Source organism: Anser anser (genome assembly GCF_964211835.1).
Source record: "Anser anser genome assembly, chromosome: 10".
NCBI lineage: Eukaryota > Metazoa > Chordata > Aves > Anseriformes > Anatidae > Anser > Anser anser.
The window spans coordinates 12,543,461-12,568,906 of record NC_139730.1 but is presented as its reverse complement, the minus strand read 5'-3'; the positions used below and the strand labels follow the sequence as shown (position 1 = coordinate 12,568,906).

Genomic DNA, 25,446 nt, shown 5'->3' with positions numbered 1-25,446 from the left:
ATCCAGTGCTGCAAGACAGCCCTCCTCTTAGGGATACCACATCCACCTTGATTTGAGATGAATGTTTATAAAAAATAGTCAATAGAGTGGTGCCAATAATAGTTCATTCAGTTCAGGGACTCAACCGGAAAATCAGAAGTTTGTGTCAATTGTTTTAAGGTTATTTAATCCTTTTCATAAAAGAATCCTGGGTTGATTAAGGAACGTGGAAATGCTTTCTGAATGAAAACCCAATGGTTTCTTTTAAAAACATCTTGCAGTGGAAACTGCCTTCCCTTTATGGCTGTAACTCAACTAGGATCAAGTAGTTTTTTGGTTCTGCAGAAGAATATTTCACAGTGAACTTCCTTTTTCTTGAAAGTGTTTACCCAAACCTTACTAAGAGAAGCTGTAAAACATCTTCTAGATACCTGTGCAGTGGTGATCAGTCGGCACGAAGCAGGCAGTTCAGTGCCCAAGTGGGAGCATGTCCATCGTAGAGGCAGCAGCGCCCATGCGGAGCGTGTGGCTGGGTGAGGGCGATGAAGTGCAGGCGTACAGGCAGTGCCCTCTCCATGCTCAGCAGGCAAAGGAAGGATTTATTGACATTTCCATGTCTTTGCAGCACATCTTCACAGAAGGAAAAACGAAGCTGCCATGTAGTTTTGCTTTCTGTCAGCAGGTTTACGTAGAGGATTGGTCTTGGTTTGCTGTAACAGAGATACAGTAATTAGAGCTAAGATTTTGACATCTTATTTCTGAGAGTAGAAACCAGACAAATAGTTTTATTCTTTAAGCAATGTCAAGCACAGCCTGGTCTGAGTGGTGTGTTCGTGCACGCACGAACACTGTGTGTTGTCACAGAAAGTGCTCTTGCCTCAGCAGTTCTTTGTATCCCAGTGTGGGATTTCAAACTTCATTATCAGTTTTGAAATTCATTTTGGCACTTGAACTGTAAATAAAAAAAGTAAATACATCATAACACGAAGAGCTAAGCCTCCCTGCTGAGCCACCTCTCCTGGCAAAAGGCTGCTCCCGGCAATACTGATTTCAAGCTCACAGACTCACTCTTCCCTTCTCCACATCTCTGGCCTTTGTCTGCTGGCAGATTTTACCTCATCTCTCTTGTCTTGCTCTCCTGATGAAAGTAATGTTGATTTCTTTTTTCCCGTCACATTTCCAGATAGGTGGATCCTGTGACATGGCCTGACATCTCCAAAATATCCTGTTCCACAGTGCTTGATGAATAATAAAAGATTCCTTGACCAAGTCCAAAAGTGCATGGTGCAGGGCGATATGCTTGTGCTAGGATGTGGCGCAGCGAGGCGTTCTACAGCGAGGCATTCTCCTCAGGTGCCTTTCCCAGGCTGGAGCTGGTTGTGGAAAACGAGCTTTTTCCACGGCCATGATGTTAGGTTTGTACGCAGTACCTTGCCACGGTGCACAGGCTTACACCTTAAGGCTGAGCACCTGTGAAAGCCGACAAACAGGGCGTTGCCACAGCATTTAAATGCAAGCAGGTTGGTCCTGAGGTGCTTGGATCCGATTTCCTAGGACCGCTGAAGTTCTCAGACGTTTCCAATGCTTGCAGCAAAGCAAGGCCGTGTCCCCCGGCAGTGTGACTGCTGGCTCAGCGCTACGTGCTGAATGGCTCTGTCCCCGTGCTGGGATTCCCTGGCTTGTGCTGGGGCCACTGCAGCAATGCAGCCGATGGGAGGAAGTAAACAACTGTTTCATCCATCAGGCTCGTAATTGACCCTACTCAGTCTGTTGACATATCACAGCCCAGAAATGGGATTGTCTGAAGCATAATCCGTGCCTGAATAGGTACTGATTACCAGCAAGGGGAGGCAGCAACAGCGGCTCATCATTGCAGCCATCCTCAGTATAATCAATGTTGTATAGAAACTGGAAAAAAAGCTCCAAGAATTTCCTGCTGGAGTCTGTGGTATTGGTAACAGAGCAAAAGGCAGAGAGCCTGATTCTACCTAAGATAATTTCTGAAGGTATCACTGCAGTGAAGCTAAAAGCTTTCCATGTATTTCAGCATGTAACATGCAGTACCTGAAAATCATCCTCCTGTAGCAAACTGAGCTGGTGCTGCACTGCAAAAATTAACCCAGTGTTTGGACGGGCTCAGACCCAGGACAGCACATAAAGCTTCTTGCAGAATGAAGACTGGATCTAGAGAAAGCGACTGAACAGCGTCCAAAGCTGAAGAGTAGACAGACGTCAGTTTAAATTTAGCCCATTATCAGTAAACAAAAGCAACACTGATAGTATTTGGTGCTGTGCTAGATGTGGTCTGAGCTGTTCCGGTTGAATTGGCACTGGGATAACCACTGATTACTAAACACCTTGCTACAACTAGCAATGATCCTCCCCATAGCCACTCCCCCTGGCTGTCCTTCCGCTTCCTTGTTCACTTAGAGTTTTCTCTGGTCCCTCTGAGAATGGAATCCTACAGAATCCTGCAGAATCCTGCAGCCTCATCCCTAACACCATCCTCCTGCTGCATGCGGGCTGGAGGACATGGAAAGGACAGCATATGCCTTCATACAGCGCCCCTCAGTCACTTTCCCATCACTATGGACAGCATGGACCTGTGCACATTGCGTTTTATGAATTTCTGTGTTCTTGTTGGAAAACAGCAGGACTGTGCTCAGGAGCATGAGTGTGTATGTCAAGCCAACTACATTCCTAAGTGTTGGCAGGTCAAAATGTGACAGCCTGCACCAGGTACAGACAAACTATCAGGGACAGAGCAAACTTCTATGGGCTAGGACTGATACTAAATATGCTCCAAGCTCTGAAAAGGGAAACCAGGAAAGATTGCACCAGCAGTGTTGGCGTGATGTTATTGTGTTACAAAAGTTCCGTTTTCTTCCTCTGTTTCTCCTCATTGGACTCCAGGAGAATGTACCTCGACTACACTGAGTAGATCTCCTGGTCACAGAACAAATCTGTGAGGGATTTGGAAGGGAGGGAATATAAATGGCGTAGAAGACAAAAAACAGAACTCAGCATTTATTAGTTTTTGATGATTACTAAATGCTGGGGAGTTGACATTGCAGCACTGTTTTACTCCTAATCATATGTCAGATAAAATAAACAAAGATGCAACTGTGTCCCATCAAGACACTCCATCCAGTGAATCTTGTCATTTGATCTTTGCCCTTATGAAGCACAAATCCACTTAAGAGATCCACAGCATCATCCATCATAGCTCCTTCCATGTATCTTAATACAGTCTCACAGTATGTATACTGCCATTCCCGTACAGCATTCAAAATGCTGTCAGAGCATCAGAACGTTTCACTTAATTGAAGATGCATTACTCTGCTCGATTCTCCTCTTCTTACGAGAGTGCATCTCTGTTGATCTGCAGGAAGTTTGGATGTGGAGACTGTGAGTGAGATTAAAGTCTTCCCCACAGCTGCCTCAGCCTATTTCTGGAAGGATGCAAGTAATACAGCTCTGTATAGGAAATGTATATTTATCTTCAGGTAAAGGGCAACTAGCATCCCAGGTACTTTGGTTGCAGTAGGTTATGTGTGCGTGCCCGTGTTGGTGAGCATACTGTGAAAGCGTGTGTGTTTGAATTAACTGAGTTGCAAAAATGGAAATCGACATTTCTGTGCAGCTCTGCAGAGTGATGTCTGTGGACCAAAGAGGACTCAGAGAGGTGTCTGTGCCAGGGCTGGGGTGCAAGCAGCTCTTCTCAAATGCAGGATCTTTTTTACGTTCAGAAGTAGGGCAAGGAAGTAGTCCAGCTTTTCCAGACAGTGATTTATTACTGCTGAAGGAGGACTCATGACAGAGATCGAGGGTATGAAAGGAGTTAAAAATATTTTGTTCTCTTTGGAATGTGAGTGATGTGAGCTTTGCTGGAAGGGAGGGGAATGGGGAGACAACTAGGGAAAGCAGCAGGTTCTAGAAGGAAAAATACTTATTTAAATGGTTCCCTTTTGATATATTAATGCCTTCTTCAAGGGCTTATTCAAGGAAAAACAGACTTAAAGAAAATGAGTTAGGATTTAAATTGACTGAATTGTCTTCAGAGAGATTTAAATAATTCCTAAATGAGTCTTTCCATTTGAACTCAGAGAGGCCACGAATCTCTGCACAGGTCCTCCAAGCACAGGTCAGACTGAGGATGTGGAGACAGGAGGGCTGGAATGCAAGGGAGAAGGGAGGCAAAAGGGGGCTGTCAGGCTACGGCTGGCCACATCTGAAAGGCACCCGACAGGGCACCAACTCCATGGGCGTCAAGCAGCTTTAGAGACGGCCAGGTCTGCACCACCTGAGGGCCTCGGTTAATATCCATGCACTCTGACAGTCATGCTCGCCACAGCCACCATCAGCCCCTGACTTAGTCCCATCCCCACGCGTTGCTGGTGGCCTTGGGAGTGATCTTGTCTGGAGCTGAGGAGTGATACGTACTGCCCACCGTGGACTGAAAGGTCCTCCCTCCTGCAGGTTTTTCTTTCATCACACACAGAGAGAAGGGGCTGATGCTCTCACCTGCGAGCAGCTCTGCAGCACTCCATCTCTACATGCAGGAGAGCTCAAAAACTCTCCACCTGGCATGGGTGAGGGGAAGTGGCACTACCAAAGGCAGGAGAGCCAAGATACCTCCTTCTTGTTAACTGTGATTTCTTGTTCTACAATTTTCTTTTTTAACCGTGTTATTAATTTGTAATCTGAAGCAGAACGTTTCATTCCAGTGAAGTAAATTTGTCCTGCTTTTACTCTGAGCCTTATCTGGGGACAGTGACTGTAGGAGAATCTGACAAGTCCCATAGACTTTGCAGAGCCATAATTTATTGCTCTTTGTTACAAAGCAATAAATCCATATACAGTAGTGAGTAAGCAGAGTCCAATTCTCCCCATCCAACCTGTGCTTGTGAATTTGAAAAGTTAGGGATATTTTTCCTGAGAAGCAAAGGTCATCTGGAGATTGACAGCAAGTGCTTATGGTGGGAAGAGGGGTAGCGGGCTGGTGGCTGGCAGCAGGTGATGAGTGGCGTCTTGTGACATGGGGCACACTCAAAGGTGTCACCTGGAGCTCTGACCAGTGAGTCTCTGTGATGGAACCTGTGTTGTGGTGCATTTGCTGTATGGTGGACAGGGTCTGATACAGGACACTGGACTAAAACTGAGTCTGAAGTGATATTTTTGGCAAGTAATTTACTGAACAAAAACACAGCATAAAAACAAACAGAGCTGTTTGTAGATTCAAGATAAATTTCATAAACCTGAGTCAGCAAAAGCTGAAGCCCTTTCCATAGTGCATATCCTGCATGTCCTGCATCTGATTCACCAGTCCCATGGATGCCCCAGGTGCCGTGGTACATCTCCAGAGGCAGCACACATCTCTGCTTCACCATCTGAGCCAAGCTCTTACACTTTGTGCATTTAAGAGCACAGCCTGCAACATCCACGACTGGCTCAGACCAGTGAGTTCTCCCCACAGGAACTGCTGGTTTCTGCTGCCTTTGCCACCCCCATTCAGGAGCTGCAGACTGCAGCGCCCAGCACAGCCCGCTGCAGCTTTCTGCCAGTCTCTACAGAACTTCAGCAATCCAAATTAAAAAGTGCGGCATTCATTGCCAATTCACCGCCTGGCTCCCCGTGGGGAGGTGGTGACTCGCTTGACTTTGATCATGCTGTAGTGATCATGAATATTTACAGCCAGCTCCTCTGCTGCAAGCTACAGACAAAAAGCTCTGGAAATGCCAGGAAACCCCGAGTGTCCCCTCTGCCACCTTGGCTTCTCCGAGTAATTCCTTCTCCTCTCTGGTGCAGATCAAGTTGTTAGCATGCAAGGCAGTGCCAGCACAGACTGTACTGAGAGCTGAGTGACACTGGTGTGTGCAGGGGAGGTCTGTAATGAGCAGGAGTTCGGTAATTAGGCACTTCAGCACAAGCTGCAGTAAAGGGACATTCAGGGACAGATTTATAGGGGAAAAGAGGGGAAAGGGAGAAGGAAAGGGGGTGCGTGGTCCTCTTATCAGCATTATTTAGTGCAGTACATGCTCAGGATCATGCTTCGTGCTGCACACCGGGGGAGGGGGCATGACCAGCACACACACCTTGTCCCTGCAGGAGCTGCAGGGCAAGTGGGCACATTTACAACCCCTTGCCCTTGAAGAGGTGTCAGGTGCTGATAGAAAGCACCATTCATCCCCAAATACTGCTCTGGCATCAGGCAGCATGCCCTTGTATTCCCCTCTAAGTGACGTGATGGAAATGCAAATTGTTAGGCAAAAATACAGGTAGGTTCGACAGCACAAGTGCACGGGGCAGCAGGGGCCCAGAAAAGGTGAAAAAACCTGGACCTGTGCAGCTGTGAGTGGGAAACAAAGGTGCTCGGCCTCTTAGCTTGGTGGATGAGAACACAGAGGACAGGAGAAGCAGCCCATGGGTGCTGCAGCTTCATGCGAGTAACTGTCAGGTTTCTGCGCCTCCTTCTGTTTGCCTGTGACTGCACATCCATGGCAGGACTGCATTCTGCTGCTTGGTACGGCACCTGGGACAGTGGGATCCCCTGCTGGGCTGAGACACCGAGGTGCTACCCATCACTTACTGGTCTGGAGCCAAGCTGCCAGGACGTGTGCCTTGGCCTCCATTCTGCACGGACTTCTCACACCATTATTTGCTGAGCGGAGTGCCCTAGCCAGTTGCTCTTTACTCACATCAGTTTTATCTCTGTGTGTTAGTACCCAGGGAATGTGGAGTTATGTCCATGGTGTAACTGGCTGAGGGTAAGTTTAAGGATTAAAACCTTTGGCAGCTATTTGGGGAATATAATAAAGGTGTCTGCAAACTTCCCCTGTGTTCAGGCAATCGTTCTATCCTGCACCAGGTTTACCTACCTCGGCCAGCACAGCGTGGCATGAAGGAAGCAAGTATGGGGATCGTCTGGCACGTAGTTGTCCATGAGTGGGTGCCATTTACTGCATGTCCTGCTAACTCCTTCTCTTTCTCTTTCTCTCTCCCCTGTGCAGTACAAACAAGTGGAGCAGTATATGTCCTTCCACAAGCTCCCTGCGGACATGCGGCAGCGCATCCATGACTACTACGAGCACCGCTACCAGGGGAAGATGTTCGATGAGGAGAGCATCCTGGGAGAGCTGAGCGAGCCTCTCCGAGAGGTAAGGAGGGGCTGCAAATGGGCAGTGCGTGTTCTTGCCATCCTTGGCAGCCGTGGAGCTCCCACTGTGCAGTGTCCTGTCCCTGTGGTTTGCAGAGGACACCGGAGGGCAATCGGCATGGTGGGAGGCCAGCTTCCCCATCAGCACTGGCTATGTGTGTGCCTTAGTGCCCAGCAGAGACAGCACATCCATGCAAGCCCCATTTTAACTGGGGCTGTACCTGCTCCGGCACTGTGCCCAACTTTCTGCGAGGGCAGGGCCAAAAAGACCACAGTCCAGAGCTTGGCTGTGTCTCCATGTGAGACAGTTTCAATCAGAGGGAGTGACTGTCCTAGCCAGTCTGTCACGCTTTGAATCCTGTTAGGAAAAACTCCGCTTGCTTTCTGAGCCTGGCTAACCCCCGGTTGGCTGCATTGCACACAGGAGTGCCCATTGGCTGTTTGTGTCCTTCAGGGCACTGTTAGACCTCTCCAGCAGATTCTGGTGTGGATGTGGAGATGAATTTCGCTTTCTTCCTTGCATTGTTTGACTCTCCAGTCTCCTGCCCTTTTTCTTGGTACAACAGACATGACTATCTTCATCCAGCTGAGCTCTCCTTCCTTCAGTCACTCGTGTCCTTTATACCTATTTAAGGGTCTTTTACCTGCCTTGCACTGCAGAGCCAATACTGTGGATAAATACCTCATTTTTTTTGAGGCTGGCATGATGTTGCATACGATCTTGTGCCCATCAATTTGTCATACAAACGTTTGCACCGTGTGGGTGCTCTGCAACAAGAGCAGACCTCCTCCCCATTCCTAAACAAGCCCTGCAGGAGAGCACTCTGAAAAGTGCCTTGCTATTGCCTCACACCTCTGCAGGTCCCTTCCCTCCCTAAACACACACCCCTCTGCCTGCTGTGGTGTCTCAGTAAGCCCCCACCTCTTGCTCCCTAATATAAAGCTGTGTCTCCTGTATTTATACACACTTCCCTGCAGTGTGCTGGCCTGATCTGTGTCCCATGCAGCCTAGGAACACAGGTTCTCCCCAGTGCCTGCCTCCACTATGGTACGCACAAGCACTGGAAGCAGTCTTCTTCCTGTCTTTCCCCTCCATATGAGAGGGAAGAGCTGAGCATCTACCAGCAATATCTTAAAACTAGGTCTGCCAAAATCTAAAAGGGCAGTGCTGGAAGAGTTTCCCCCAACCCAGTGAGGAGGAGACAGATGCTTCCCCTGCCCTCCTTCTTCCTGCTCCAGTCATCCAGATCCTCCTTCACAGCTTGGCTGGGGAGCGTTTTGCTGGGGAGATGTACTCAGTATCACTTTCTGCTGCTTTCTGAGCCTGAGCTGGCATGGCACAGCAGCTCCTGTGCGACGGAAGGTGCTGTCATGCCCTCCAAGTGACACCAAGCCATAGGAAGAGCCACGGTCCCTGTCTGCTGTATGACAGCTGAACAGCTGAATTGGGCTTTCTTCATCTGAGGTTGATGAGGCAGCCCATGCCCCGGTGACTGGTGGGCACCTTTCCCTCCCTCCTCTTGACACTGTCCCCAGCTGCCCAGGATAATTATTTCTCTGAGCGCCTTGGCACTTTTGTGCTGTTTAATATCTCATTGTCAAGCAAGGGCAACAGAGAACGTAGGGCTGCCAAGGTGAGTTATAACGTTTTCCCAGAGAGGAGCCCTGGGCTTTTTCATACAGCATTTCACCAGCACCACGCACCTCTCAAAATCCAAGGCTTTCTGCAGTAAGAGGTATATTTTATGTATTTGGCACGGTGGGGGGGTTCCTGTTTGGTCCCTGCTCGGAGAGAAAGCATATGAATGAAGGCAATGAAGCATGGTGTCAAGCTATCAGCTTCAGTTAGCACTGCTACGTGCTGTGTCCCAAGGCCCATTCCAGCCTGCACTGGGGGAGCCAGACAGAGAGGACAGCATTGTATTTTTTTTTTGACTTTTTAACATACACATCAAGTGGGGAAACTTCGTGGGTTATTAGATGCTGACTAAACGTATGTGTGTGTCTTTTCTGCTCCCTGTCCCATGTTTTCTCCCCGCTTCCCTTCCCCCAACTCTCTCTCGTTTGTACTCACATTGTCATCAGGAAATCATCAACTTCAACTGCCGGAAGCTGGTTGCCTCGATGCCCCTCTTCGCCAATGCAGACCCCAACTTTGTGACATCCATGTTGACCAAGCTGCGGTTCGAGGTGTTCCAGCCCGGGGATTACATCATCCGCGAGGGCACCATTGGCAAGAAGATGTACTTCATCCAGCACGGAGTGGTGAGCGTCCTCACCAAAGGCAACAAGGAGACCAAGCTGGCAGATGGCTCCTACTTTGGAGGTGTGTGTTAATGAGTCACCCTTGCGTAGTGAGACCCACTGGTAGTGTTCGTATTTTCCTTCACTTGTCATACACAGGTAGGGCAGAATGTAGAATTGATACCCCGTCACCTCCTCCACCCCCTGTCTCTGTTCATCTCACCTGTCCTGCAACTTCCTATAAGTAAATTGTGCAATGAGTGGTAGCTGGGAGTAGTGGGCAGTGTGGGAGTCTAGGCAATAAATAATAACAAAGTGGAGAAGGAAAACTTAGTTCTTGTAGTTTCATTTCCTTTTGCCCCAAGCAAACTGACAGATCTGTGAAGCTGAGAATCTAAAGGAAAAAAATGGAGCATTCTCAATTCTCCAAGCACATTTATAGTGTTGCCTACTCCTACTGCCTGGCATCCATCATATGAGGTACTGTATAAACATGGAGGAAAAAACATAGTCCATCATCTCCCCAGTCTGTGGCTCAGCAAAATGTCATGAAGGTCGGCAGGCAGGCATAATGTATCAGCAGCAGAGGCCTGGAACAGTGAAAGTAATACAAGGTCAGAAAACACCATAAGAGAAGATTTAGGATATTGCTTTTATGAGTAACACAGAAACTCTCCTGCTATCACAGCCCCACAGAGACCTCACTGACACCCCAAGACAGACAGTTCTCTGGTAGCTGCACATTTCAGTACAAGCACTGAATGCATCATAATTAATCACCTACCAGGAGGGGTAGAATGAAACCTGACTTTCCTTCCTCTCTGTAAGAACCGTTCTCTATTAAAAAATCCCAATCTTGAATTTCCTACTCACTTCTTCTGTTATTTCCTGCAAAATAACATGTTTGCAGCTACCTGCTGGCTCTGGGGTACAGGGATTTTGTACATCACTAGCAAGTTGGGTCAGCTTTCCGGGATTTGGAGTTGGAGGGCTTGAGTCAGGATACCCTTACCCTGACAGATTTGATTAAAATTGCCCATGAGATTCAATGCGTTTTAGATACCACACGCACAACTTCTCACACATTCAAAGACAGCACAGTTTCAGAGGCATCATTTCCCTAGGAAAGCAGCCTAAAACTCACAACCTTGTAGTGCTACTACGCTGGCACTTTGGAGTGCACCCAGAATAAATCCTGAGAGTGGTGCTGGTAGATTGACACCCAACAGCACAGAAAAGCATGCTGTGACCAGACCTTCTGCCTTTAGGTCACACCATCTGTCTTTAAGTGCCTGTCTTAGGTGCCCAGACTCTGTGTGTAATCAGTGGAAAAGCAGGATTCAGGAGCTCTCTGCTGAGTGCTCAAGGAGCGTCTGTGCCCAAATGAGGCATTTATGTTAGAGTCAAGGACTTTCTGTTCTGTAGCCAGCTGAGCAGACTCTGAGAGTAGCTGACTGCAGTGTAAATACACCAAGAGTTAGTAAGCCACTAACTTGGCTTATCCTATCTGTAAGCTTGTGACATGTCTGCAAGTAACTTCCAAGTGTCTTTGAACAGGCAAATGTTCTGGGTTTGAGGATCGCTGTTACTACCAGGCACCAAGGCCACAGGTCAGCACAGAGCCTTTATTGCAAATCTAAAGAGAGAATTAGCTTCAATGAGCGCACGGCATGACCTTCTGCTCCCAGTGCCCCTGAGGAGTTGGAGAAGGACAGCTTCTCCACTCTGAATGCACAAATGACATCTTTGATAATCCACCATAACAAAACTTGACTGGCTAATTAGATCAGCAGAATCCCTGAGGTGCAATTGTACATAGCAGCTGCCACAACTGAGCCCCCTGGTATTTTCTTGTTTAAATGTTCCTGCATATGGAGAACATTACCGCTGCTCATGCTTTCAAGGGGAAAGCAAGTAGAGTCTACCTGGAGAGGAGACTGGGTGGCAGGCAGGACTGCCCGTTGAATGGCAGCGCCAGGTTTTATATGGCAGGGGTGGTGGTGTCTGTCCCCACATTCTCAGGCTGGGGTTTTCATTCCAGAAATTTGCCTGCTGACTCGCGGCCGGCGCACAGCCAGTGTGCGAGCTGATACCTACTGCCGGCTCTACTCCCTCTCGGTGGACAACTTCAACGAGGTGCTGGAAGAGTATCCCATGATGCGGCGAGCTTTTGAAACGGTGGCTCTTGACAGGCTGGACAGAATTGGTAAGTAGAAGATGTGAGGGTTTCCTTTCAACTACATGCTGCCCTGGCTTTCTGTGCCCAGACTTGGTCCTTTTGGTCCCTTGTTCTTTTGCTGGACTTGTGAACTGAAGGAGATCCTACCCAGTCTCTCCTTGTCTGGCTTCAGCTCCCACAAGAAGCCCGTTTATGATCAGTTAGAACCTCATCCTTCTCTCTCTGTCTCTCACATACATATTTCTGCCTGCTCCTGCTTCATTTGTTTCCATTTCCAAGAGGTCTCTTAAAGAACCAAGACCATTCTGACCCCATGAGAGCCATCCTGGGGAATTCTCTAGATTTTGAATTTTAGCTCAGAATGTGCAAGTACCCAGAGCCACCCAGGTTCAACGGAAAATAGGCCAGGCTGTGACCTCCCCTAGGTCCTGTGAGCAAACCTTAGTATTTCATTGAAATGTTCTGCAGCAGCAATCATCCCTCAGCATGGGGGCTCGGGTGTTTGTTGGAGGGTGGCCTGCGTTTTGCATGGATGCTGGTTGGGCTATGACTGAATGGGTTAATGGTATTACTTTTTAAAAGACAAAAACTGGAGCCACATTGATGAGAAAGAGTCTTCTCTATCAAATGCAGACCATAATGTAGCTTTTTGGGACAGTTGTTTTTCTGGTCATAGTTCACAAACAGCTGGAAAAGCAGAAAGTGCTGTTGGGACAGGAAAGCTTGGAGTGCTTTCTTGTGTCTTGTGCAAAACCATCAGCAAAACACAGCCACAAAGCACCATCCAGCTGTCCACAAGAGTCCAATATATTCAGTAGAAACGGACACCAGACAGAACAAAGACATGGAACAATTGATAAAACACTTAACCTCCCACAGCCCAGAGTAAACACAGGTAACCAAAGAGTATCATTGAATTGTAATAGCTCACAGTCACCCATGCCACGATGCTGTCCTGTCCTGCAGACATCACCTGTGCTGCAAACAGTTTTGTCTGATTAGAGGAGACCAGGTACCAGTCCTTGGTCACAACCAGAGGCATTTAACGTAGAGATTAAGTGACTTACACAAGGTCATGCAGGAAGTCTCTGCAGAGTTAAAGACTGAGCATCTCAGAGTGCCAGCCTAACTTCTTTAGTTTCTTATTATACATCACTTAACGCTGCACGCATTTTCATTGCTTTCCAGAATCAAAAAGGTCAGTGCAAGTCTTGAGTACAACGCAGAAAGCAAGGAGGATAATGGGGTGGGGGTGGAGGGGTAGGGAGGAAGCTGGCATCCCAGCAAGGGGTGCAGCGTCTCTGGGGCTTTTCATGCCAGGAACATTGTATTCTGTGCATCTCATTACCTGCTTCAGACCAGAAAGCGTGACCCCTGAAGAAAAGGTTATGAGCTAAATATGTAGAGTTTGGCCACTAATGAGGCCCTAGTGTAAGTGGCAACAGTCTCCTCACTTAGGTTATTTAAATTAGACTGAACAATCTTCTAGAAAACGTAGTATCGAGCACAACCAGGGATGGGCCAGCTTGACTTTATCTCTAGTTCTTCATCTTCAGATGGTCAGTACTGCTCCACTTCCTAGCCTGGTGCTCTTTGTAACTGTATATACAGGTGGGCAGGGCATCGTGTGCGCTCCTTGTCCTTTGCTCTGTGTGCAGCCGCATGCACAGCCAAAATTCAAGGCAAATGTACACAGACTGCTTGTCAGCAGTGATGCCGAACTTTGAGGAGGTTCCCAAAACCACTGTGAAATTAGGTAAATCCTTGAGTGCTTCACCTGTAGTGATGTTACCAGAACCTGAGGGAGCTAGTTTGAAGCTAGCTGGTGTCTTCTCCTGCTGCAGTTCCTTGAGCTGCTGTGTAGACATAAGAGGATAAGAAGCTACTACTGATATTGCCCTGCAGCATTGCTTGTCTCAGTGTGAGGATCAGAGAACAGCACTTTACTGTTGAAGATCTTAGCTGTCGTCCTCACTCCCAGCCATCGGTACTGCCTGTAGTTGTACCACTGGTGGCAATCATCAGTCAGGCCAGATCCCTGGGTGTAAGGCCTGAAGGTGTGGGAGACAGGTTGCAGGTCAGAGAGCAGGATCGTGCTTGCTTAGTGGCTGCATCGCAGGCATTCAGAGATCTGCAGTGATGTGCACACCAGCCAGTGCTCTGCCACTGGGATGGTGGCTGGACCAGCTGAATGCTGATTTCCTTTCGTTCCTTCCTGGAGTCAACTTGAAGGAGAGAGAATGCCTCACTGGTCCCCTTGCAGACAGCGTCTCCACATTAAAGAACTTCCCAGAGTTCCTCCACCTTTCTCACTCTGCTTTGCTGCTGTTTGAGAATGGATTGCAATCATTTCTCATACAGTGGCAGGACAGTGCTAGTCTCCCCATTATACAGAGTAATCTTAACCCAGAGCTACCCAGCTGTCCAGTTGTTGCTGATTTCAATGCGATAAACACTTGGGAGCCTTTCATGATGCAGATCAAAGCGAGTTGCCCAAAACTGCATTAATAATTGGTGTTCGGGCAGGGAATTTTACAGTGTAGGAACTGAGATGTGGGGAGGTAAAGCCAACCTGCTCAAGTTCACGCTGAGTCAGAGGCTACAGAGAATAAACTTTGCTGGTTCAACTCCTAATCCTCTAAACCCAAGGCAGCGGTCCCTTTCCACAACTCCATCAGAATTGTGCCTGAACTATCCCTGTGATGTTACTCAAGTTTCCAAGGAACAACACTTAGACCATGAGTCAGACCACTCATCTGGGGCATTTCATTGCAAGCAGCCTTCTTGGCTTGTAGCTCCTTCCCATTTTCCGTGTGGAGGCATGCAGGAAAGGCTGGCAAAAGCCGGACAGGAACCTCCATGTCTGTGCAGCTGTGGGAAGTCTTCTTTGCAGTGATGGTCGAGGGGGAAAGCTGCTCCTCACAGCTCTGTTTTCTCAACCATCATAAAAAAACTCATTTGTTTCTTCCCCTAGGAGAAATTCCCTTCCACATGCAGCTGCAAAATGTCAGTATAAGGTCAGAAGGTGGCACAGAGCTACTGGAATAACATGCCCCTTGGTGCAGAGCTCTGGCATTGTCCTCCCCTGCTTTTGCCATTCTGCTGACCAGAGCCAATATCAGTCCCTGCACCATAAAAAAGGCACAGACCTTTAGAGCCATACTCTGGAAAATCCTAGCGCTCTCCCTGTTTCCCTGGCAATCAGACTCAATAGCTGCCTATTCTCCAGCTTTATGTCCTCTACCATTGCAAAATAACATCCTCATAGTACCTTCCAGCCCTGTAGTGTGTAACATTCTTTGGCTGGAATTTCTCAAAAGAGCCTAAGGGAGTTATGCCTGTCCTACTGGAATTGGCAGATCCCATGGAAATTCCTGCCTTTTATAAATACGACATTTCTTCACCTTCCGCTGAAATGTGCGCCATACAGAAGCAGCAGCACAGTAGCTGCGTAGCGACACGTGACTGGTTAGGGAAGTCAGGAGCATTGCACCGAGCTGAGACTGACAGTAAGGGGATTGTTATAGGGGGCAGAGAGTAAAGGACAAAGGGCCAGAAGGGCCTGGTATGAACAGAAGAAGAACTGTATTTTTGGTTCATGCTGCATTCAGCTCAGGATCTGTACACAGGATGGAAGCAAGTGGGAGCCTCTTTCCAAGTCAGTGGTGCATTCACTAACTTCCTTCGAGCCAGCTGACAACACGTCCTTGAGAAGCCCAAGCCTCGCTGAGTACACGAAGTGATTCAGAGGGCTCCATCACTGTCCTGGTACCAGGGTAGATCCACCCAGTATTCTGCGTGTGCAGTGAGGAATTGAGAGCAGGGAGAAGAATCTCAATCCATCCAGCCACAGGAGGGATGCTTACAGGATTAGCTGCTATGCAGAAGACTTGGAAAGTGTGGTCTGAGCTCGCCTCGATAGCAGAGAGACAGGATAAGAACGTAAGACCCTGTCCCTTGAACCACCAGGAGCAGTGCTGGTTGACTGGAGGTGTAATGAGGCATTTGCTTTGCAGAGCAAATGCAATTTGAAAGCCAGTGGCTAGACAGAGGGCAAGGAGAGGGGCAGAGGCACGCAGATCTGTGCCCCCCATCGCTTCCTGCTGGTAGCCTGGCGGTGCAGCGGCATGAAGGGCACAGCCCCCAGGAGCTGTCATCTCCATTGATCGCTCTGGCAAAGAGCATGTTGGTGTATCCTCCTAACCTCTGTCGTTAATGGGAATTGATATTGGCATCCTGCCTGGGCCATGCATGGCTGGGGAAGAGGTTTCCCAGGTGTCTTGCACTTACAGAGCTCTTTAAAGACTGGAAGGGATTAGTCTCTGAGAATTGACTAAGGCTGGGATTCTGCAATGATTTGTGTCCCTTCTTGACTCTACTCTCTGAATAACTTCAGACTCTAAAGAACTCCTCAGGCTGCAGAAAATCACATGCACAGGTCTCCACAGGCTCAAAGCCTGAAGATTGAGACTCAAGGAAATCAGGCTGACCACTGATTAATAAAAATTTTACCACTGATTTAATTTCCCTCTTTTTCTTGTTCTTGACCAAGCTGTAAAATTCTTCCTAGTGTTTGTGTGTTGAAATGATTTGTTCGTTTCTCCAGTGAGTAATTCTTTGTCTGACAAGCGTTTGTGAACAGCCCCAGTTTGTGATGTGTCAGTTAGTTACGTAAATCGCAGGATTCTGTTCTCGCCTGGCTTTGAAACTGGATCTCGGTGACTGTTGAAGCTTAAAATTAGATTTTCACAAGTATTTGCACTTGTAAAACACAACCGCTCAAACGTTCACTGAAAGTAAATACAATACGGGTCGTGAATATTGTCAAATCAAAATTCACTGGTGCTTTCCAAAAATATTGGGGGACAATTATTTTCCATTGTTCACTGTGCTGTAATAAATACCATGAATGTCTGCCATGAGGTTGCTCACCATCCGTATCAAGGTCACCAGTGAGAGCTGAAAGAACATTTTGAAGGCAGGGAACGCTATGTTTTCAATTTCTTTGGGAATATTTTACACCAAATAGTTTGAAATACATACATTTTGAATGCCAGTTGCATATATTTTGATCCAGGGATCCCAGTTAACCCTGGATTAAAAATGCCTTGCATTTCCTCCAGGCATTGCAGATGCTAAAAAACAAAGCTAAGGCAACAAAATACCCATCTAAATATTATTACGTAACATTATTACAGTACAAGAGTGTCTGTATAAGATATTGTAGTGGAAGAAGTTTTAAAAGCTTTGTCATACAAGCCACAAAAATAGCTGTTCTCAAACTTTTTCTCTGGGCACCCCATTTGTCAGCTCGTGATCATGCTTCTGCAACTGAAATCCCGTTGGGTTTGCAACCCCTCGTGTCTGGGTCGTGACTAATGCTCTGGGATCCGCTGCCTCAGAGGTAGGACTGGCCTGGGTTAGGCTGGGCAAGCTGTGAATGAGAAGGTCTGGGACCTGTGCCAAGCTCTGCCTCTGATTCCCCATTTGTCCTTGTCATGCCTTTGCTCTCTGCCTCCGTTCCTCTTCTCTTCTATGGGGAAAACAATACCAGCAAAGGTGGAGCTCGGTCTCTGAACACACCTTAGCTGCTTACTCCCTTGGGGCAGGTGCCATCAAAATCACATGAAACTGACTGAAATGTGTAGAAATAAAACAATATGTACTCAGCATAAAATGTCCACACTGAGGTCCCAGATTTGTTTACCGTACGCCGGTGAGTAATCCTTAAAGAGCTGCACACGTGAGATGAGCAAGCAGATTTGGTCATAAAGCTCTATATGCCTCTTATTGAGGCTGCTGATACAGGCACAGGTGATGTTAGGATACAAGTTCCTGTGACCTAGGATTTATACAGTGCTACAGTGTGTGCGCTCTGGGAGAAAGCTTTGTTTCCAAACCGCATTGAAGACTTTAAGTAGGTGGAAACTTATTATCCACGTACTGAGCTGCTGAGATACCGGTGCCTGACAAGAGGAAACATGGGCTCTTCCGTGTTGTGTCTTCTCGGGTCACCCACAAACATAACTGTTTGTGAGGAATCAGAGTTCAAATACCACTGTTCGTAGGTCTCTGACCTGAAAACCTCTCCCATCATTTCTGACAGTACAGCGTGCAGATCTGAATCTGACTTACAGTCAGCAGAGAGAAAAAAAGCATTTCTGGAGTGTGATTTGTCTTCCCTGAGATAGCTATCTAAAATGGCCGAGGTAGAAATGCGATCTAGCTCAGATATCGGTGTCTTCACGGTAGGAGCTCAGACTTCAGCAGGAATTCAATTTGTGAATTACTTTTTATTTGGAAGTAAAGTCCCAGACTTGGAGTATTTTAGCCTAAGGAAAGCTATCAGCAACCCATCAGCCATGGGTGAGTGCACATGACTTCATCTTAATTAAGGTGAGCTGCCAACCCTGTCTGGATATGGAAGTGCTGTTTCTCATGCAACTCTGGAAGGAAAATAAAGCCTAAGACACCCCAGTAGAAGGGGCAGTGGGGGCAGTAGTGAGATCTCAGGTTACCTGCCTTTGACTTTGTAAATAACCTTGAGCACCTCAGTTTATCCCAACCTCACAGGTTGCAAGTTCTCTGGGAAGAGTTTGGTCTTCTAGGCAGATGTCACTAGTACCACGGACACTTAGTTGGAGAGCTGGGAGACATTCAGCAGAAGCAAGAGAGTTGGGGAGTGGTAGGAGATGCAATATATTTGTGCCCCATCTTCATGGGTCCCCTGAGCTACCAAATTCCTTTTGCATTTAGAGAGCCATGCTTGTAGCTATTTGCTATCAGTATCAAAATAAAACACCCGTTCAGGTAATTCTTCACCATTCCAACACCTTTTTAAAGTTTTTGACTCTCTCTTTAATTACATGAAGTAGGATCTGCTTGCCGACCGCACCTGTAAACTCAGGGGACTTTTCCTGCTTTGAGGACAGTCTGGTAGCTCTCTGCACCCTGACCACACTGCTGACAGAAAGCAGTGCCAGAATGTCACCAGCCCAGAGTCTTCCAGAATCTGTCCCTGTCACAGCTGTCAGCTCCAGCAGGGCACTGAGAATTGAATGCAGAAGCCTTGGCTCCAGATATAAGCACTCTTGCCACTTGAAGAGAAGAGAAGGCTCTTTGGCTTCAGTCTCCAGCAATAATAAGTAGCAGCCACTGTGCTTCAGAATTGCACAATTCTTACACCCATTCATGGCTATTCACAAACAATTTGCTCTACAGAGCCCTATAGGTTTGATTTTTTTTCCTGTATGATGGGCATAAATGTGACAAGTGAGAGGGAAGAGCATCATCAACTTAATTTATTTCACGTTTTGTTTAACAATCATGAGATTCATCAGATAACATCATTTTCTGTGTATCGTTTGACCTACAGCAGTTTGGCACAGTTGGAGGTTGCGTTCTGTCCCTTAAAAGCGATGCCACATACCTCAAGTAGGTGTATGGGAGAGGAGAAGCAATCAGTGGTAGGCTTGAGCTGTACGAGGAGAGCAGACCTCTACTTGGAAAGACAGGGGATTGTCTGTTGTAAAATTTTAAACTCACTATTGTTTGTTAAGATGGTCATAAGACAACAGATTCAGCTAACCAACCCAGTGCAATGGGCTCTATGCTGATAAAATTTATTTCCCTTCCCATATGGCGCTTGGCTTTCCTGCAATAAACCCCTTTGTACAGTTTTATCTCCAGAGAGGCTTGTGGAGGACAGAGCAGGGGAAGAAGGGAATATTGTACATTAAATGTATTTCAAATGATGCGGCTTTGACAAGAAAGAAATAGTCTGCATTATGCAGGTGGGTGCTGCCTTATATGTTGCACGGCATAAGAGCACACATATGGCAAGTTCTGCAGAGCAGTTCATCAAGAACTGCACATCCAGTTTGTAATGTGTTTACATAGCCTTGCTCTCAGGAAGGTTAATGTGAATTAGTTTGTAGAGCAGATTTGTTAAGTGCACGGAACTCCTGTGCGGATGCTCTAAGGCAGAGTTCAAGCTGCTGGGATCCAGCTGGCTTTGCTTCCGGGAGCTCCTTCAGTTCTGAGCTGACCCCTTTGCAAGGCAGGCAGTACCTTGCAGCTGATGAAGTGTGGGGTGACCTACATTGGAGAGGAAGGCGGGCTCTAACAGCAGAAGAGCACATACGTCGGGGGCTGAGAATTATTTTGAAATCTCTGTTCCAGCTGATTTCTGTGTGTGTGCAGACCCTAAGACAGCGACAGGAGCTGGTGCTGCAACACCCCCCAGCCAGCACAGTCCCAGTGCAGGATCCCCCCAGGGCACAGAAGCAGCTGTGGCAAGGGAGGGCAAAGACCACCTCTGTACCTGCACCGTGCTGTGAGCTCTCTGCAGCAACCAGTGAGCCGAGCAGGGTGTTCAGTACCCAGTCATATGAATAATAAGAAGAGAAGACCTGAAAGAAGTAACCATGTGGTGCAGGGGGCAGCCACTTTGACAGCAGGCCAGAGCATAAGCCAGCCTAATAAAGTGAGATTATTTCAAATGCATGCAAATTCAGAAAGCAATTCAGTGACCTGAATTCTTAAACTGCAGCCAGCTGACTTAGGCAGAATTGAAAAGAGAAATGAACAGAAAGTCACAGCTAATTTCCCCTGTGTCTGTGCGGAATTTCAACAACAGAAAGCTAATTTTGATTATTTGATAGAAGAATTATTGTTGAGTGCTGGCTCTTTTTATGAAATCACATGAGCCTTTCTCCCCGTTCTTTTGTGTGCTATCTACAGTTGAGGAAAATCTGACTTTGCAATTCTTTATTAAGGGAGCAACATCTATTAGCTTAGTTTCCATAATTTCACAAACCCCACTCCACTTCAAAGCACCGGCAGCTTTGTTATAAACATCTCCTAGGCTCCAAATATCTTCTTTTCTCCCCTGTATTCTCTTCTTTTCTCCCCTGTATTTGGTCCACTGTTGCAGTGAGGAAAACATGGAGTTTTTAGAGCACACAGCACTCCACTGATGTTATTTATTTTTGTCTGACCATGGGAAAAAACATATTGTGCTAGGAGCTGTACAAAGACAACAAAAAGATGATTTGTGCCATGGAGACCCTTCAGTCTAAGTCCTTTAATTTCACTCCTGTAGCACCTAGACCTCCCCTCCGCAGGTTGTCACACACCGCGTGCTCTGCAGAAGAAACACTCCAACGTATTTCCTCCTGCACCTCTCCCCTGAGCTCTGCCAGAGCAGTTGCTGAATTGGAATTAACTCCCTGTTATCTACAAACCAACATTTTTGGAGAGTTGAATTTGGTAATCTGAGGCCAGCCACCTAGAGAAGCTGGGCGACCTAAAAGCGTCCCTAATCCTGGCAGCACAGGCAGCTTTCCTGAGGAGAGGTCCCTGCTGCTCCAGAGACATCCTTTCACCCCATGGCCCAGACCCAGCACTGCTTGCCAGGGCTTCCCGGTTCCGGAGCTGGCAGCACAAGGATGTCAGTGCCCTTCAAGTTGGTGGAGTGTGGGATGCTCGATGTCAGAAAGCTTTAAACTCTGATTAACTGCGAGTACTAACTCCTGGCAAGCCCTCAGTCCTCAGCCTCTGCTCACAAGCAGACCACGTCCGTTCAGGAGCCCCTTCCTGAGCTGTTTGCAGGGTGCCCATCAGGGCCTTGCTGTCCTCCTTCATACACACACGCAGGCCAGTCCCAGAGCTGGGCTTACAGAGAGCAGACTTGCAGACTTGGCTCCTGGTTCCTTGTGCCCTGGTCCCTGTTTTCCCACGAGGGATGTTCCCACCAGCAGAAGCTGAACACACCAGGTCTCGGGTTGGCCTCGGGCAGGGTCACCATGTGTATGTGTAGGCTTCTCCAGTGCCAGGACTCCGAGGCAAACATCCTTTACATTTTGATGTATCCAAAGCAAAAGTTCTGCTGAATTTCCAGTTCAAAGAATATGTCAACAAAATGCTATAAATTAGAATTACAGCTTTCTTTAGAATCTAGTTAAATTTATGTAGTATTTTGGGGTTTAGGAGAAATGCATGGACAGGTTGTTTAGTACCTTAGATTCTGCTTAGCACTTTCTATGGGGTAAACAGCCCAGAAGAAGAAAATCCTGTAACAGCCAGCCTCCGTAATCACTCCATGGTTAGGGTGAAGGGGAAGCTGGAGTCCCCTTTCCTCTCTCCTAATGAAGCCTCTCCCTGGCTTAGCAAGAACAGAGGGCTCTATTGCAGTTCACTGAGTATAGCTGTGAGTTGCAGGACATAGTTTTAATTAAGGTTACACAGAGCCAAACTAATCAGCCTTTCAGTCTTCAGATTGCTGTCTTGTTTGCTCTCCTTTTGAGGCAGGTGCAGTGACAATAAATCCAGACAAGGAAAAACGAATTTGAAACTGAAGCAACTTCATAAATAAGATTGAAGGGGGACAGAAATAATCTCAGAACCACCAGCCCAAGCAAACTGACTCCTACTGCCTCATTCTGCTCTTGGCTTCTGTTTCATGCAGGACTTTAGTCAGACCTGCCAGGAAAATGTTTTTGTGCCAGCAGGGCACTGCTGTGTGCCTGTTGTAATCTGGTGCTGGCTGGAAGGAGGGTTTTTCTCCAGAAGCAACTAATCAGACTTGTATCAGGGTGTGGAAGCATCATGTGAGTGATGCAATTAATTAGAACGGTGGAAACAATTAATTTTTCAGTCTGCTAACCAGTTACAAGTTTGAAAAACGATTTAAAGAACTCTTCTCCCCTTCAGTAATTGAAAGAACATTTTCAGTATTTTTTTAATGATCTGGAGCTGAAATCTGAGACTTTCTCAGAAAAAAAGAAAAGGAAAAATTTGATCTAATGAAACAGTTAATAAATTCAAGTTGAGTTCAGAAAAACAGTAAAATGTAATGTAATTCCAAAGGAAAACTGAAATGTCCTGTTTAAAAATAACAAAAATAGTCATTCCAAGGCTTTTACTGGAATTATTTTATCAACGTGACACAAATTTAAGGAGCTCTGATCAAACCATTTTGCAGTAAATCATATGTGCGTTTGGAAAATGTTAGTGTATTCTCCATTTAGTGATCTGCCAAGGAAACCAGTCTGCTGTTGAAGTCTTTCCGTGTTGTCAGGAGCTCCGGTTATGAAAACATCAGTCCCCTCAATTCATCCGTGCAGCCCTGATTAACATTGCAATGGGTTCTCGTTGGAATTGAGGGCAGCACTGGAAATGGCAGGCTATTCAAGCACAGACAAGCAAATCAGAAGCCAAAGACAGGTGACATGGAATTAAAAGAGCGAGATGAGGTGCGGTGATGGAAGCGCAGAGCAGTTGCTGGTATCAGAAAGCTGCACTAGCAACATCTGCTGTTTCTCCTCCTTCTACCCAAGCTGTCCCTCCTCAGCCCGGTTCTGCTACAATCTGTTATCAAGAAAGCAAATGCAGTAGGGCAGTTTTTTGCCTGTCTGGCTTGAACTCAGCATGCCGTCTCCCATCCACATCCTGACCTTGCAGTTGTGCAAGACTCCCCATGCTGGGATTTGTACCTTCAACTCCAGAAAGAAAATGATTACAAACCTGCAGACTGAATTGCTTTTTATCTCAAGTGCGTTGGCCAGATTTTCTCTTACCTGTCAATTTATTTAGATTGGTTGCTCTTTTTCTCCAGGCTTGAAGCAGTTAGCATTTCTGTTTCTGTTTAAGCAGCTCTTTGTGATCTAATTTGTTTGTAAGCAGGTGTGTGCTTCTAGAAGATGCTGCCTGGAAAGTACTGTGTGTGTACAGTGTGACCCTCTGCTCCTTCACTGCCAAAATGCTCTGAATTTTAAAGGTGACATTCGTGCTCCTCTGGTGTGTCCGGCTACATGAACGGCAGGTAGAGGCAGGCTCTGTTTAGGGGATATCTGGTGCTGTCCATGTCAGCTTGTTATACAGTGAAATGGGCGTAGTATAGGTATTGTACACAAGCATTTCAGTGCAGACGGGCTCTCCAGCCCCTGTAATGGCATTAGCAGCTCTGAACACTGGCTGCTTTCATGTCTGTGTCCTTCCAGAGCTGGTCTCTCTCTAAGATCCATTCCTGTCCATCTGCCTTTCTTTTTTTTTTTGGAGGGAGTAATCATCAGCAGGTAAACCACAAAACCATTAAGCATCCCATAGCACTACCCACAACAGACACGTCCTTAAAACCCTGTCAGCATTTTGGTTTGGTTTTATGGTGCAGTTCAGCCCACTGGAGGGGTTGACCAGGGGGCTGTAGATTTCAAGCTTTACCTGCTTTGAACAATTGCATAGCACTATTGCATAGCACTCAGTTGTTAGAGCACACACCTCCTCCTTTATAAGGAGAGAAACGCTTGATTTTGAAAAGTACAGTGAAGGAAAAACTACAATTACTGTTAGATTGCTCCTTATCCTTTTTTTTTTTTCTGAGCTTGTCTAAAATCACAGTATCTCGTTGGGCATTCTGGAACCAAAGGGAATGTTTCTTATCAGCTTCCTTCGTCTGTGAAGTCCCCTATAAATCAGTATCAAGTCACCTCTTGTCCGAGAGAAGCTGAATACATAGTACGCACCCACAGATGTTTTTCAAGCCTGATTTGTGGATATTTTCTGCACCTTCTCCAGCTTTGCAGCTAGACACTAGAACTAAAACATTGTACGTCTTCCTAACATTTTATGTGGTAGTGACTAGAATCTCTCTTATGCTTTATAATTTCCTCCTCATTTCTGCAACAATTGCTTCCCCTCTTTCTCATGGTAGCTTTAGAACTCAGCTAGTTATCTTCAAAATTCCCTCATTTCAGAGGGAAAGCAGTGATTTCGTGACAGAGTAGAGACAAACTTAATGGACAAGCCTTTGTTAGCAGCAAACTTGTTAATTGACAGGAGCAGCGCTGCCAGCTTTTAATTCTTAAAACATGACATGATTGGGAATTGAAGTACTGAAAAGAGGCCCCTCCAGTTCCCCAGTATCTGGCAAGATGCTGTGTGCTTGCCCTGGTCCTGTACAGGAACTTGAAGCGATCAGAACCAGTAGAAATGACATTTGAATTAGAGCAGGGGTTTGCTAGTGGGTTTGCTAGTGGGCCTGAGGAAGCGTTTGGTTCAGGGAGGAAGGTTAATTCAGCTTTTGGTCTGATCCAAACCAGCCGGCACCTCGTCTAGAGGTGACCCTTCTGCACCCCTGAGCTTCAGCCACAAAATGAGCTGTGTGCAGGCACGCAACCAGGGTGCACACAGCTTGCTAGGTTGAACCCTTCATATCCGAATGATTGCAATAAATAAAAGCGAAAAGGAAGCCTATAGGCAGGTGCTGTCATCAATTCAAACTGGCATATGCTGTCAGGATAGAGGACCCTTGAAAAGGCAAGAAGAGAGGATCTAATCCACACCAGTTTTGTAAGAAAACCATTCAAGCCAGCATATACCAACGCCTTACAAATCAATGCTGGCACAGTTACCCATGCACAGACTGTTACGAGAACCCAGATGCAAAAGCCGTTACACAGAGTGCCTATCCACGTCAAAAATCCTGTCCTTTGAGAAAGCATTTGTGCTCTGGTGAAAGGGCATCACTGGCAGCATCTCATCCCCTTGCTTCAGTCCAGGAGAGAGCATCCCTTCAGTGCCAGGTGCACACTCAGGCCAGACAAACTCATTATGCCACATTTTCCAGCCCATTGAAAAGGCAAAGCGCTGAGCTAATATTTTGCTGCAGGCTAGAAAGTCCAGCTGGAACAGGAGGTTTGCTAGCCTGCAGTTTCCTTAAAGTTTGGGCTAGAAGGGCACAGCGAAATAATGGCAGCTGCAGCGTGTCTGAGGGCTCTTACTTGGGCCACCTGGGCTTTTCCAGCACGTAAAGTCCTTCTGCCCATTTTTCATAGAGAAATTCCATTTCAACTAGAAACAAATGTTTGACTTCAGAATGAGCAAGATG

The 25,446-nt window shown here is 46.9% G+C and overlaps 1 protein-coding gene across 1 annotated transcript in view; it reads left to right on the top strand.

The window, feature by feature from the left end:
- HCN4 (hyperpolarization activated cyclic nucleotide gated potassium channel 4) overlaps window positions 1–25,446 on the top strand; it is a 159,896-nt gene that overhangs the window by 119,232 nt on the left and 15,218 nt on the right. Inside the window, exons 7-9 of the mRNA XM_083850545.1 lie at window positions 6,990–7,136; window positions 9,221–9,461; window positions 11,421–11,585. Of these exons, the coding sequence (XP_083706671.1) occupies window positions 6,990–7,136; window positions 9,221–9,461; window positions 11,421–11,585 (553 nt within the window). The remainder of the gene's footprint in view (window positions 1–6,989; window positions 7,137–9,220; window positions 9,462–11,420; window positions 11,586–25,446) is intronic.